The following is a 16,431-nucleotide window of genomic DNA, read 5'->3' on the forward strand; positions in this document are numbered from 1 at the left end:
CAATGCTCAAATGTGCTGTTTGGAATGGGGAGAGGGGGGTGGCCAGAAAGGGAAGTACATTTCCGTGATCTGTCTATGAATAATGTCAAAATGTCCTCCATTTTGATCATGCCTAAGAAACATGCATTTATATTAACATTTCAAAAAAAAGCCTCAATTTTTTGAGTGTCCTCCATTTCTATAAAATGTGTCCTACATTTGAAAATGTTGTCCTGCATTTGTCCTACATTTGTCCCGGTTTGGAGGTCCTCACTTATGGCAACCCTATAGGCAGCCTATGTTTTGGTTCTAACAGTATCAGAATTATTCATACCTTTCAAAACCAAACTTTCTTCATCAAGAAAAGATTGTTTAAAGCATGTAAAGAGGAAAGGGGGTGGTGGAAGAAGTGATGACATTAGAGTCTGAGAGTTGTCGTGTTGTCTTTTGAGGGTATGAGAAGAAAAGTCTACGATGTATCAAAACAGACCCATCAGGCCAGGGATATAGCTAGGATTTTGGGAAGGGGGGGGTCCAGACTAAGTGCCACCATTATAATGGGGCTTGGGTGCGGCGGCACAGCATTACACACCATTCATTTTTCTAATGGAAGGGGGGTCTGGACCCCAAGAAACCCCCCCCCTTGGCTATGTCCCTGATTAGGCCACACCTCTAATGGCCCTGAACCTGCTGTAAACAAGAAAGGCGATGAAAATAGATTAATAAAATAAGATTCTCCACTTGAGGACTTTTTTGTTCCTTTTTGCTCATTGTATTTCTACAATAGGGACTTTGGAATTTGTCTTATGGTCAATGTGGTTTGAAAGAGCAGCTATGAAGGAATGACAAGAAGAAAATCAGTTCATTTGAAATGTGGTGCTACAGGAGAGTTCTATAGTCATAGATTAAAAAGACAAAACACTGAAGCCTAGAGCCAGTTAAGCCTGAATTCTCACTAGATGACTAAACTGGAGCTATTGTACTTTGGACACTTAATGAACTGACAAGACTCTCCAGAGAAGATGATAATACTTGCTAAAGTGAAAGGCAGAGGGAGACCACACTACAGGTGGATGGAGTCAATCAAGAAAGTCATAGCTCTGAGTTTCCAGAACTTGAGGAGGGCAATTGATGACCAGGGCTCTTGGAGGTCTCTAATTCATAGCATTGTCAGTCTGACAGCAAATAGCAACAAGGCTATCCCTTCATTGTTGCAATCAGAAAACCAGTTCTCCTCCAAAAACATTCTATAGATAAAGAGCTGCCTGGAGAGTACACTAGATTCCCAGGTGTGCATCAGTATTTTATTTCACTATGGGTGTCATTAGTGTTCCTGGAACAACACTTTCTATCAAGCGACACACACATACATGTTTGTGTGTGTACATACACATATCAATCAATAATTTCTATAGCAAATGTCACTCTACAGATTCCTAAATTATTAAAACAGGAATGTTCAACTTGTGGTCCTACAGATACTGTTGGATTTCAGCACCCTTCAGATCTTGACAATGTAGTCAACAGTGGAACACTGACATCCAGTATCTGAGGACTCACATTCCTCACTCCTGAAATATAATCTCTTGTACCTTCCAAACAACCCTGTGAAATAGGTCATGCTGAAAGGTAGAGGCTTAAGACTCAGTCTTCTATCTAGAATTCCTTGCCAGGACATTAACAAGGCACCTCTCTCTTCTTTGACTGCTGCCACACTGAAGAATTAGTGCAGTTTTATACCACTGTAACTTCCATGGCTCAGTGCTATGGAGCCCTGGGATTTGCAGTTTGTTGTGACACCAGAGAAAGCTAACACTAAAAAAATTACAAATCCCAGAATTCCACAGCATTGAGTCATGACAATTAAAATGGTTTTAAACTGCATTAAATTTGCAGTGTAGATAAAGTGTCTTCCTCACTTTGGGGCTGTGCAGACCAGCCATTAAGGCCGGCCCTGGAGGCAGAATCAGGATGTGGCATTCATATGACTCATGCCCCAACTCCACCCCCATGGCAGTGTGATGCCACGCACCACTCCACATGGTGTGAAGCATCACAGCGCTCCTCTGCCACTGCGTTTACACAACACAGTGCCAAAGAAGTACTTTAAAGCTACTGCACTGCAGCTATTGCGCCCTTCCCAGGATGGGGCTGTGGTGTGTAGTTGCTGTGGTCCCAATCTGGGGAAGATGTTTTTCCCCTGAGGGCACACTTTTTTGGCTACCCACAGAAACTAAACTAGACTAAACTTGCCCGCATTTTCCTGTTACCCATACCTGTGTCTGTCCATCCTTTTCCTTCTTCCTATTACCTTTGCCTCTCCAACAAACAATGCTTTAGCATTCTTGAGGCAGAAACCTACTGTTTTTATAATGTACATGTCTCTGTAGCATACACTGAACAACAAGTTATATTGATGTGTGATATATCCATATACACTAACAATGTGGCAGTTGAAGAATTTGAGCAAAGGCCTCTAACATCAAAACCCAACATTCTAATTTCTGCATCACCTTAAATAAACTAAACTCTACTTGCTCTAAGAAATGTTTTCAGAAAGCATGAATACTGGGAATACCATTTCATAGAATAACAGTTAGGAAAATAAAAGTGTTTTAAATTGTATATCGTTTTAATGTCTCCGCTGATTTTGCTAAAAAACTGTACAAAAAAAACTTCATTCCTGCATATAATCAATGAGGCTAACTAATCTTGCCTGACAAACACAGATATTAACATCAGTTCTGACACAGAGCCATGGCAACTGCTCCAGGATCTCTGCCAAAACTGGATTCCTCCATCTGATATCATAAAATGACTTGTCTGTTGTTCCAGTGGCTATGGACCCGAGCTGATGAAAACTGGGCATCCTGGATGTCAGCCAGGAGAACAGATTTGAACCGAACCATTATGCCAGAACATGTGCATTTGATTAGAAAAAAAGAAAGACAAATTATGCATATTTCTCCAGGATGGCAGTTTTCATCAGACCTTCCATTGTAAACTAATTGCAAGGCATGCGGCTTTGCAAGTATCATCAAAAGCCTTTGTAACCTATAATAAACAATCATTGGTCCAAAGGCGGGACTCCTCATCAGCCCAGTAATAAATTTCACTCACACTGCTGCTTAGGTATCAGACCCAGAGTGGGAATAAGTGTTAATTTTTCATTTATATTTAATCTCATTGAACATTTAATAAAAGCAGCAACTTGTGTCCATGGTTAAGATAAATTCAGCTACCACTGTGTCCCTATTCTGGCATATAGGCTCTGTGCAAAATGAACATATGAAATGAAAGAGAGATTTTGAACCCTGGAAAATCACAGTATTAAACTGTGTGGAAAGCCTTTGTGGATAGGTGAAGTACTCCACTGCAGAAAGCTGCACCTCCACACATGTGATTGATTGAGAAGGGCTGCAGTACTATACTTGTCCTCTCTGAACAGTTGTGAATGCTTGACCAAGGCTTAACGTGCAGCTCAATCCTGTGTATGTCTCCTCAGCATGCACATGCACATAGGCATGCAGAAGAACTTTGGACCTTTTCACACAGGGAAAATTGGAAGGTTAAACTGGTCACAATTCAGGGTCATCCAGGGCATTAGGGACAATTTCACAATTGCTTTTCAGGCGCTGCCATGCACAAACCAGTTAGAATCCAAACAGAAAGTGAAGTTAATCAGGGAATAAACATTTTCACAAAAATACCGTGTTTTGATTACCAGTTCATTCACGAATTCGCTTTCTTCACGTAATTACAGAAGTCTGAAAACCATGTGCCGAATTCCCCGTTCCCAGATTTCCCATGGTTCCTTTGCTGTGCTGAAGAGAGGGAAGCAGCCTTGTTCTTAAAGGGACACACACACACCACACACATCTCTTTCCCTCGCGTAGCTAGTCTCCTTTTCCCGCAGCAGGGAACAGCTGGTGGGAGCGCAAGAGAGAGGACATTTTGGAATTCTTCCTGTACAGAAGGGAGAAATGGAGGATATGTCCTGGAAAAGGAGGGCACCTGAGAGTTTCAGCACTCGCTGAAATCAGGCAGGTTTATGGACCAGCCACCTCCTCTTTCTCTCTCGTTGTGTGTGTGTGGTTTTAAGGGAGTTTGCAAAGGGAAACCTCAGCCTCTGAAACAGCTTCTGGGGCAAAGATGATTTTCCTCCCCAGTTTCCCTTCTCTCTCTGGAATATGTGTGTAGGCACGTATGAAAATGACAGTTTGGAGCATGCGCAAAAAAGTTATTTCCAAGCTATCAACGGGATTTGTCTTCGTCTGTCTGAAACCCAAATTTGCTTTCTACCCACTTTCTTGTCTAAGTAATGTGCTTTTCACTCATTGTTGTGATTGATGTGTGATAAGCATTCGCTAATTTGCTTGCTTTTCCGGGATGCCAAAATTTTAATCATTTTCGGGATAGAAGTACATAGGTCCCCGTGTGAAAAAGTCCTTAGAAAAGCTTTTTTGGTCAAGAGCTCCCCCAAACCCTCAACCAACCATTGTGGTCACAGGTGTGGTCCAAAACCTTTTCCAAGCTTTGGTCCATTCAATTATTTCAACACAAGTGTTGAAGTAAAATAGACTACAGTATTACATAAAGTATTATAGGATCTTTTGGGAAAAGCAGGTAAGCAGGCTTTAATTCTGAGATTCAAGCAGACCTTCACATGTTGTTGAACTGGAATCCCTAGTATTCCCCAGCATGGGTTATGCTGACTAGGGCTTTCAATGCAACAGCATATGGCGGGTTGCATGATTATCACCTCTGCTTTAATGCTACGTGAGCACTTATATGCCAGTTTCAAATACATAGCAACATATGTCTGACCAGAAGTAACTACATTACATCCATTCAACATCCACCAGCACTGTCACCGAGGTCTAGGTAAATGAATGATGCAACAATTATGTTGTAGTGCTTATTCGGTGCAAAAGCTGTTTTACCATGTTTAGCAGGGCATTTTGAATGAGGTATTCAGTATGTTTGAAAGCATCCCAATAAATCTTCATGTGTAAAAGTAATGTACTGGGGAAGAAGGCTACCTACTTTCTTTTTGTATGATCACCGCACTTATTTATTTTAATGGAACTGCTTTCCATTTACAGAAAATGTGATGTTGGAAACCTTGCAACCAACAGAGCTATCCAATATGCTCATATCCAAAATAGTTCTAGTTACATGAGAGGACTCTACCATATATTCTCTCACTTACTATGCTTTAAAGATTTATAGTGAAAATATTTATCATATATACTCAACTATAAGTCTAAAAATTTATGCCCAAAAATAGACCCCAAAATCCCAGGTCGACTTATTTACGGGTCACTATGGTAATGAGATAGCAGCTCTTTCAGACTGCAGTTTCTTTCTCTCTTGAGCCAAGCAGAAAGAGTCCTGGGTGATTAGTTGATACTGCTGTTTGCTTAAGAGTCCCTCTCCTGCCCACTCACCCCGCTGTCTGAAGGCTGAAACGAAAACTGAGCACTGAAGCAAAAAATCTGAATGAGAGTCACTGAAGGATCCTCCAAGTTTTACCCTCAACTTATCCATGGGGCATGGCAAAATCCATAATTTTGGCCCCCAAACCTGGCCTCGACTTATACATGAGGTTGAGTTATAGTTGGGTATATACTATATAAAGCTCTTTTAAATGAAAATAAAGAAATCAAAACAAAAAGAAGGATAAGAGTGAAGTGCAAGCTTGATTCTCCAGACCATGGTTTGGGCTATTGTTCAAACTAATCCAATGGCTTTCATTGGAACTGACAATGACAAATTGCTTTTATAAAAATGAGGGGTGGGGAACCAACCAACTTTAATGTCAGTAGTATAATGACTACTGTAATATCAGTAGTATAAACCCTACTAAGTACTGGTTAGCTGATGCAAAGCTGTGGTTACAATATTCCACTGTATTGCAGTGAGAAAAGCTGTTTTAAATTCTGTGTCAGATCTCTATAATTTGCTTACAGCAATTCCTCTTACTTTACATATTGTACATCTTTATTACAATATTGAACAACAGTGTAGTATAGTTTTGCAGTATAATGTTTGGAGTCATTTATTTTCTATCTATAACTTTGAAAGCCATTGTACCATCTTAGTTTTGTTGAATTCTTGCAATAGCTCTTACCTTACTATAAAGTTTGGTTCCTAGTTCAGTCTTTATGAAAACATTCAGACTGGATTTATAACTGCAATCCTAGACATGTCTACTCAGAAGTAAGTTTTACTGAGGTCAATGTAAATGCCAACTGGAAAACAGGGGTGACATAAGTTAAATCAATCAATTAATAAAATAAGACTTGCTGCCAAATAAGAGAGTATATGATTGTGGCCCAAGGCACCAATCTTAGGTCATCTTCCTAACCTGATCCTTACATTAGCTTCTAAGAAGAATATAAACCAATCTTGGCTGCAGCATCCATTGGATTTCTCTTTCATATTCACTTCCCATAAACAGCATTCATACATGATACAATAATAATAAGAAAGGCTCAAATGCATTTTTCTAATGTCATGCATTAAAAGCCGTTGAGTTCCAATCTCAATGTAGTTGATTCAGTGTTAAAGTCGCATTCTTTCATTTTTTGCAGCCTTATTTTAACAAGCTACAACACTGAGGTCTGGTAAAGAATTAATACATGCCATCTCCTAAATGTAATTTGAAGACAGGGAGCTCCTTTCCTTTCCCTTCCTATGCAAGATCATCTCCCATAGGAATTTAGGGTTAAGTATAATGTACTGTTTTATCCACTCTTGTGGTGAAAATGTCAATAGCCATGGCTGGATTCAAACCAGTTTTCAATTATTCCTAAAAGTAGGCTTGAGGATGATGGCTTGACCATACCATAGTTAGTGAAAATGCTGGTACAGCAGCATAACAAGGGGAAAGACCCAATATATTATAACTGTCACACTTAACACTGAAACGGGTTAGAAGAAGACACAAATGGAAACCGAAGAGCTGAACTGCCTTGTGCAATTCCATTTGTATTATTTATTATCACCATTTGTTCACATGCTCCACCCATTTAGGTACAATAACCTAGGGGGAAATGTAATGCACAGCACATTTCATGACAATTAAATTGCATGGAAACATCTGATCACCAACAACTAGTTGGAACAGATGGATGTGTCACTGCAAACAATCAGAATCAAATACATTTGAACACAGTTTGTGCAGGTCTAAAGGTCCCATCTGATCTTGAAAGCTAACCAGGGTCAGTCCTGGTTAGTACTATGATGGGAGATTGCCAATGAATACTAGTTGCTGTAGGCTATATTTCAGAGCAAGGAACTGGCAAGAGTATTCCTTGTCTAAGAAAACCCTATGAAATTCATGTGGGTCACCATAAGTCGACAGATGACTTGAATTCAGAGAGAGTGAGTGAGAAGACTACAGATCAGTCAGCTACTTTTTCACCTTTCTGGGATAATTTTAGGCAGGTTGCTAGCCCAAATTCTTGTACATAACCAAATATATTCTTCTATTAATTTATAACAATTTATATACTTATTTGTAAGGCTGCTATACAGTGACTTGTATGATCCTTCAAAATCCCATTGAAGTGAAAGGGATTTATTCAAAGTCTAATAAGTAAACTTCTTAGGGAATAAATCCCTTTGAACTCAATGGGACTTTCAAGGAAAGTTGCTTAGGATCATACAGCACAGACAGCAGAAAATCACATATATAACATATATAAACTGTTATCAATTTACAGAAGAATATATTTGCCTGAATATACCTATGAATAAATGTGCATAAACATGTCTAGGTAGCAGAAAAAGGAAGACTAGTGCACTGGAACTTCACTATAGGGAAGTCCTCTCTCCCTATATATTTAGATGAAAATTCTTAAACCAGGACAGGAGTGCCTAAATGCACCAATGAGGAACAGGAGATAACATGATCAGTGGTCATAGTAAACTGTTTGACTATTATGGGGAAGGAATGGAGTACTGTGGTGCTGGAGGATACAGAATGGACTGTCCTGAAAAGAAGAATGACTAGCTAGAACTCTGAATAGGAACATACCATGCTGCAACATTTTGTTGCAACTCTTCCTTGCCAAAGATATATATATATATATATATAGAGAGAGAGAGAGAGAGAGAGAGAAGAGTTATGGGTTGCTGATGCTGTTTTGTAAGCTTAATTATTACCGAAGGGAGAGTTCCAGTAACTTTTCTGTTGCTGTTGTTCATTGGTTAACATGTGTGTTCCCAAAATAATAAACAACATAGGATCAACAAGCCAGTTTCTAGGCTGCTGCCACATTGCAGAATTTATGCAGTTTGACACCAATTTAACTGTCATGGCTCCATTCATAAGGAATCCTGGGATATGTAGTTTGTTGTGGCACCAAAGCTCTCTGAGAGAGAAAGCTAAATATTTCACGAAACTACACATTTTATTTTCTCAGTTTAAAGACCTTCTGTGTGTAAGGTTACATGCCCTACGTTCCCCCACAAAATGACAGGTCCCAGAATTCCACAGCATTGATCCATAGCATATAAAGCAGTGTCAAACCACATTACTTCTGCCGTGTACATGCAGCCCTAATATGTCCACCTGACATGGTTTGCCTTTCTTCATTTGAGCAGCTAATTGTCTTAAATTATTTACCTCTCTGCCTCCTGACTGGCAAAGGTGTTGAGATCACAAGCCTACTTTAGCTAATGTCAACAGAGTCTGTAACAGAGGGAGAAGAATACCAATATACATGGGCCCTTGGTACAGTATATGCTGGGATTTGGTCCCAGGACCCCTGTGGATTCCAAAATCCATAGATGCTCCAAGTCCCATTAAATACAATAGTACAGTAAAATGATGGCCCTTATGTGAAACAACAAAATCAAGTTTTGATTTTTGGAATTTATGATTGTTTGAAATATTTCAAACTCTGGATGGTTGACTCCATGAATAAAAAAAATCCGTGGATATGAAGGGCCAGTTGTAACTGCTATTAGAGTTTTCTCCCATGCTCAATCAATCAGGAATTGTGTTATCCATTTTAAATATCTTGAGACTTCTACAGATGCAATCCCTAACACACTTACTATGGAGGAAGCCCCATTCAGCTCTAAGGTTCTTACTTGGAAGGAAGCAAGGTTGTAGAGCAGATGGAAAACAGAAGTTTGAGGTGGAGCAGCAGTTCCACCAGTGCACAAACCTCCAGGAACACAAGCTTCAAACACCAGATGGAACTGAGGTTTGCACCCAAACGTCTGTCGCTTTTTAGCACAAAATGAATTTATTAATTGCTGTGGATTCTGTTTTATTTACTCAGCTGTGCGGCATCCTCTGCTTGTACATATGTGCCTAAATTAGGGATTAACTTTATTACCTCTCTAAAGACAAGCTAAGCTGCTCAGAAGCCTGACAAGCACTCAGTATATGAGTACCGTGAACGATCCAAGCTTGAGCTTAGTGGAAAGTGACAGGAAAGTAACTTGTTAATCTAATTACACTGTGGACTTTTGCAAACTTTTGACGCCGTTCAAAATAATGCCGCGTTTCCCAAAAGCAATGGTAGGAACTCAGTCTATTGGTTCATTAGCCATGCCATACTGCAGTGTTACCAATGTGAACAAAAGGTTTGAAAGAACCAAACTAAAAAAAAAATAGCAGCCTGGATTTTTTACTTCCAAGATACAGCTTGAAAAAAACTGGTATAGTTTCAGTGAATCAACTACTTGCCTCAGTCTGCATTATAAACACATTTCATTCATACACATTTGCTGTGCTGCGAAATGAAAGTTTCTAAAATCCCTAAAGATTTTGACCTGAAAGTACAGTGTACTCCTTGGTGACTGAAAGGGAACTTATTACAAGAACAATGTTAAGAAAAGTGACTTTGTGAAAAAGAACCAAGCTAGGAAAACCTATTACAAGAACCTGGTTAGAACTGTAAACTTTAGAGGGGAGAAAAGGGAAAGAGAGAGGAAGGGGTGGTTATAATGACTCCTGGCCATTCACTTGCAGTGCCAAATTGCAACGGGAACAAGGTGAACAAAAGTTACTTTTTTTAAAAAGTACCAACCCCCCCCCAAAAAAAAACACAAATAGCATCCTGGATTGTTACTTCTATAGGAGTCAGCTTCAGTCTGGCTGCATCAATTACCTGCTTCAGTGTGCATTGTAAACTCCATTCATGTGCAAACCCTGCGCTTAAAAGGGAAAGCTAAGAACTTTTACTTGGAATTACCCCTATGAACTGCAATGGAACTTCATTCACAAAAACCTGGTTAAGAACTGTAACTTTTGAAGAGAGGAGAAAAGGGCCAGAGAGAGAGGAAGGTGTAGTAATTATAATGGCCATCCCTTAGCAGTGCCACAATGCAATGTCAAGAATGTGAAGAAAAGTGACTTTGTGAAAAGAACCGAGCTAGAGGAAAAAACTTTCTGAACTCCTATGGTCTGAGATAGAACTTCTTGAGAAGTGACTGTTTAGAACTTTAGAAGTAACTTTAGAAGGGGGAGAGGAAAGTAAGTTTAGAAGTGGAGAGGAAAGAGAAAGAAGGACAGCTATAATGACTCCTGCACTGCGGAAATAACCCGGTTTGGCATGAGTTAAAGAGGTGCCAAAGCGGGTTATTTCTCCAGTGTGGATGCAGCCATGGAAAGATGAATCCCGGCGGCAGGTAGGTGGAAGACTTCTTCTCCTTCTTCTCCTTACCTTGGACCTTTCCTTGACATAGTACTTGCCCAGCCTGCTCCCACAGTACATCACCAGCCTGTCTATGAGGGACAAGAGGAAGCTGATAGCCTCGCAGCCCTCCTCGTTGCCGGCGATCCACTTGATCTGGTCGCCCCTCAGGTGCCGCTTGGCGATGCCCTGGCGCTGCCCGGCCAGCTGGCCCTCCTGCAGCTGGCCCTCGAAGTGCATCTGCTTGACCCGCTCCAGGACGCAGTCCCCGACCAGCTCCCCCAAGAAGTGGTCCAGGTAGCAGAAGCCCAGGTCGTGCAAGCAAGGGACGATGTAGCCCAGGGCGATCTTCTCCAGGTCCACTCGCAGGACGTGCCCCAAAGGCATGGTGGGGCGGGGGCTTCAGCTCTCCTGTTTTGGCCCCCTCCTCCCCGAGGGAGCAATGGCCCCAAAGTTTACGCGGGTGGCCAGGAGTCCTTAGAAAAGCCAAGAGGCAGCCCCGCAGCGGGCCATGCCTCCGATCCCTGGATTCCCAAGACTCAGAAGAGTCCCCAAAAGTTTGTCTAAAAGTAATAGAAGGATCTCCTCGAGTTGCCCCAGTGGAAGGCAAAGAGGGAGGCCCTCCTCCTGAGAAGTGACCTCTCTTTCTCCTGTCTCTCAAGACTAGAGCCTCAGCAGACCTAAATTGCTGGGAGGAGGAAGCCTTGTTCTCTCTCTCTCTTTGCTTTGAGTCAGGGAGATCCCTCTGTGTGCGTGTGTGTCTAAGTGTGAACACTCCCCAGTCGCTCTGAGACGATCACTCCCCGCCCCGCCTCTCTCTCTCTATATATATATATATATTTTAATGTTTATTTATTTATTTATTCCTGAGAGAGCAAAAGTCCGGCAAACTCTCTCTCTCTGCCTTGCTTCGCCCAGGGAGCAGATGGCCCCTCTCTCTGATTAATACGTCTGCTACGTGCAGAATGTGTTCTTCCCACTCCAACAAGGGAAGAAGGCAGACGGAGGTGGAGTCCGGGCTACAGGGACAATCGGTCTCCCCCCCAGTCCCAGTCCCAAGCCCAACCCAGGTCCAAGAGCAGCCAATCCAGGACCAGACGGGGAGGGGCTCCGGGGCCTTACCCTAAATCCCCCCATCCCCTCCCGAAGCTCAAAAGTTCACGGCTGGAAGCATGGCACGGAAGAGGAGACGAGAGGACAGCAGCAGCCAAGTCTGGAGGAGGCGAGGCAGCAGAGCAGGCAAGGAAGGCCCCGCCTACAACCCCAAAAGGGGCGTGGCCTCCGCCATTGAGGAATCCTGCCCCGGCATGTAGGCTCCTACTCTCCAGTCACGTGTGTTTTCAAGTCTGGCCACCCTACAACTGAGCACTAGAGTTAGACTCACACAAGACCCTGTATCCCCTATTGCCATGTATGGATGTGAGAGCTGGACAGTTAAGAAACAATAGGAGGGAAATCCATTCATCTGAGATGTGGTGCTGAAGAGGAGTGCTGAGGATCCCATGGACAGCCAACAAGTCCAACACTCTTCCTCAGAGGGTGGTGGCATCTCCCTCCTTGGAGGTCTTTGAACAGAGGCTGGACGCCCATCTGTCACTGGGGATGCTTTGACTGAGAGTTCCTGCATGGCAGAATGGGGTTGGACTGGATGGCCCTTGTGGTCCCTTCCAACTCTAGGATTCAATGATTCTATGAAATGGGTCCTAGAGCAGATCACACCAGAAATCTGTCGTACTTTGGACACATCATGAGGAGACACGACTCACTAGCAAAAACAATAATGCCAGGAAAGGCGGATGGAAGCAGAAAGAGAGGAAGGCCACATGCTAGATGGATGCACCCTATTAAGGAGGTCATGGATATGAATTTGCAGGACAGGGAGGACGGGGAGTCTTGGAGATGTTTCATTTACAGGGTTGCCATGGGTCGAGATCAACTCACAGGTGGATAACAATGAACCAAATGGCAAGATTTTTTCAATGGGGGAGGGGTCTGCCATGGCTTTCCCCTGAGACAATGTGATGTGCGAAAGTGTGACTAATTCAAAGATATAAAAGAATCCAACTACTGTATATAACTGTGTTAGTCTGTAGAACAGTATGTATCAAGATCTCATGGCACCTTTGAGAGTAATTGAAAGAAAGAATTCAAAGATATAGCTGTGTCAGTCTGTAGAATCAGTACATAGAGAGATCCTGTGGCACCTTTGAAACTAACTGGAAGAAAGAAGTTGGCAGCATGAGCTTTTTTAGACTTCAGTCTACTTCCTCAGATGCATTTAAGCTCATGCTGCCAACTTCTTTCTTTCAGTGAGTCTCAAAGGTGCCACAAGATCTCTCTACATACTAAAGAAAGAAGTAGGCAGCATGAGCTTTTGTAGACTTAATCTAAAAAGCTCATGCTGCCCACTTCTTTCTTTAGTTAGCCTCAAAGGTGCCACAAGGTCTCTTTGCACTACCATGTAAACAAACAGTGGGGAAGAGAAGGAGTATCAGGTGTGTAAGTGCGGGCCAAGGGGCTTTGGGTGACCTAGGTCCAAAACACACCGGAGAAATCATCCACTTTTGAGACCGCTTGAATTGCCCTGGCTCAGTGCTACTAGGAAATCCTGGGAATTGTAGTTTATTGTGGCACCAAAGCTCTCTGACAGAGAAGGCTAAATGTCTCACAAAACAACAGCTCCCAGAACTCCCTTGCACTGAGCCAGGGCAGTTAAAGCTGTCTGAATCAAGATTATTTCTGCAGTGTGCTTTAGACCTCAATTCCCCTGGATGAGGTGCATCTGAGGAAATAGGATCAAATCTAGCAAAAGTCATGCTTTAGTTGTTGTTGTGTGCCTTCAAGTCATGTCTGACTTGTGACAACCCTAAGGTGACTCTTGCTGTTGTTGTGTGCTTCTAAGTCATTTTTTACTTATTGCAACCTTAAGGTGAACCTATCATAGGGTCTTCTTGGCAGGTTTCTTCAGAGAGGTTTTGCCATGGCCATCCTCTGAGGCTGAGAGAGTGTGACTTGCCCAAGTGCACTTTTTTTGCTCAAGCAGGGAGTCAAACCCTGGTCTCCAAAGTCATAGTCCAAAGCTCAAACCACTACACCACACTGGCTGTGATAAAGTTCATGCTACCAACTTTCTTTCAGTTAGTCTCCAGGGTGCAACAAGATCCCTTTGCATAGTGGTTTCCTTGATTAATGCAGCTCTGTCTTTCAGTAATCCCACTGGGAGAGAGAGTTGGCAAGTGCTGATCACCCTCTCCTCTTTCCTTTTCCTTTTCCTTCTTTTCTGGAAGTCCCTTTCCCCTTTCTCTACACCTGACCCCTCTGCAAACAAAGCACCTTGAAAGGCGTCTGGAAAGTCCTTTGCAAACACTGTCATCTACCCTGGAAGTACAGATTGTTTTTAAAAGTCCCTCCTTCCAGGTTTTTAAAAAGTGTAACCAACTGGTTTCTGGAGCTCATGTTCCTGTCTGGATGGAAAACAAAATAGGCCCAATCTCATGCAAATGTAAGCACCTACTCATAGAAACAGGGTGTTTGCAGGGGTGTAAGGTGCGTGATGTGTTACTTGTAAATGACAGGTGTGTTACATGTTAGGAGTAAAACTACCATTTAGACCATCAATTCTCTGGAAAGAGTGTGTATGAAGAAGAGGTGAAAGGGCCAAGAGTTGTCCTGAGCCAGGCGAGAGTCTCTCTTCTTGAAGGTCCACTTTGCACAGGGTGACCAGGGGTCCTCCTTTTCCAGGACACGGCCTCCATTTCATCCTTCTGTCCAGGAGGAATTTCCAAATGTCCTCCATTCAGAGCATGACTAAGAGGCATGCACTGACATTTCTATACATGTTTTGAATTTTTCTTTGGTCATGGCCTTCATGTTTTCTTGAAGGTTCTCCATGTGGCGGTGCCTTGTCCTCCTTAGAAGTGAGGCCATCTGGTCACCTTGATGTCGCAAGAATAAAGCCGGGTGACCCAGAACAGATCCCAAAAGCCTCCCATTTTGAAAAATAGATTTATTTGATTTATTTTTTGACAAGGCAGTGAAACTAGAGATTAGGCTTGGAGGAAAAGTCGGATGGCTGGAGGAATGAGGAAGAAAACATGCCAAGCTGCAAAGCATGCAAGAGGGCCAAGGAAAGACACAAGGAAAGACCCCTTGAGCGCATGGAATGGCAGAGAAGCTCAGCCTGCTTCCGCACTGGAGAAATAATCCAGTTTGAGACCACTTGAACTGCCCGGCTCAAGTCTATGGAATTTGGAGCATGGCAGTTGGTTGTGGCACCAGAGGCCCTTGGTATCCGCTGGGGTTTGGTTCCAGAACCCCCTGTGGATACCAAAATCCGTGAATGTTCAAGTCCCATTAAATACGATGGATAGTAAAACGAGACCCAAGTTGGCTCACCTCACCCTGGCTCTTTGCTATGGAATTGCTATGGGCCCAACAACAAACTCCAACTCCCAGAATTCCATAGCAAAGAGCCGAATAAAGAGCTAAAGCGAGGCAAAACCTGGTTATTTCTCCAGTGTGGACGCAGCCCCAGACTCCAAACTCCCAGATCGCTTAAAGAGCACAGTTCAGGGACACTGCTTTGTAGGGAGAACCATGCAATTTGGCGGGAAAGCGTGGGACCCGGAGGCTGCTGCTGCTGCTGCTGCTACTGACCTTGTGCCTGCCTCGGATGGTGTAGGGCCCCAGCTTGCCCTCGGCGTAGAGCACCAGCCTGTCCATCCTCTTGAGCAGGTGGCCGATGTGCTGGCAGCCGGGCTCGCTCCCTTCCACCCAGGCGATCTGGTCCCCGCGGATGGCTTTGCTGCTGCTGCTCTGTCGGTGTCCGGCCAAGGCTCCGTCCTGGAACTGGTGGCTCCGGTGCAAAGCCAGGACTTCTTGGAAGACCCTCTCGGCCAGGCGGGAGCCCAGGAAGCGGTCCACGATGCACAAGCCGTAGGCCTTCATGCAAGGCACCAAGTAGTGGAGGACCAGGCGCTGAGCATCCCGGCGGGGCTCCCGCTTGGGGCTGGAAGGAGAAGGGAGAGAGGGAGGAGGAGGAGAAGGGCCCACCTCGGCCTCGGAGGGGCCCAGGGGCTTATTTGGGGGCTGCTCTTCCTCCTCTTCCTCTCCCCCTTCCCCTGCCTTGGCGGGGCGCCTCAGGAAGACCTTCCTCATGCTTTCCAGGGAGTGCCCCCGCTGCTCCCCCTGCCGGGCCCCTTCCCCTGCTTCCCCTCCAGAGGAGGCCATGGGCCCCTCAAGAAGACCCCCTCAGGCCCCCAGCAGGAGGAGGAGGAGGGAGCATGGCCCCAGCCACTCCTCCCCAACCGGCTCCAGGCGGGAAATGCCATCTTAGCCCGGCCGCAACGCCGCCGGATACCACTCCAGCGAAGAAGAGGAGGGGGAGGGGGAGGGGAGCGGGCCACGGAGCAGCCCCTCCCTTCCTCCCTCCCTCAGCCTTCCCTCGGGGACAGAGGCTGGGAACACGCGGGGAAACAACGAAGCGCACGGAGACCAGTCTCTCTCTCTGCCGGACGTGCCGGGAAGAAGGGGCCGGGGGCGGGAGGCTGGGCCAGGAGGAGGGCAGGAGACGGGGGAGTCAGATGGGGAATGCTCTCCCTCGGCATTCCTTCGCCTGGATGGACCCAGGGCTTCAACAACAACACACAACACACAACACACGCACACACACACGGGCCTCGCCCTCCTCTCCGGCTCAGGCTCTTTGGGAAGCCAAGGGAGGTTCGGGGGGGGGGGGAGTTGCCCTGCCAGCCTCCCAGGACTCAGAGAGCATGGGGGGCATTGAGGTGGTGGC

The 16,431-nt window shown here is 44.4% G+C and overlaps 1 protein-coding gene across 3 annotated transcripts in view; it reads right to left on the bottom strand.

The window, feature by feature from the left end:
* EGLN3 (egl-9 family hypoxia inducible factor 3) overlaps positions 1–16,125 on the bottom strand; it is a 54,776-nt gene extending 38,651 nt beyond the window's left edge. The window contains exon 1 of one of the 3 annotated variants that reach the window (XM_042445035.1): positions 15,294–16,116. In XM_042445035.1, coding sequence (XP_042300969.1) covers positions 15,294–15,866 — 573 coding nt within the window. In that variant the 5' untranslated portion in view covers positions 15,867–16,116. Of the gene's footprint in view, positions 1–10,667; positions 11,470–15,293 lie in introns of those variants that run through there. The other 2 variants (XM_042445038.1, XM_042445037.1) reach the window with 2 other exon arrangements.
* Between the last annotated feature and the right edge of the window lie 306 nt (positions 16,126–16,431).

This window comes from Sceloporus undulatus, chromosome 1 (assembly GCF_019175285.1).
Source record: "Sceloporus undulatus isolate JIND9_A2432 ecotype Alabama chromosome 1, SceUnd_v1.1, whole genome shotgun sequence".
NCBI classification, from domain to species: domain Eukaryota; kingdom Metazoa; phylum Chordata; class Lepidosauria; order Squamata; family Phrynosomatidae; genus Sceloporus; species Sceloporus undulatus.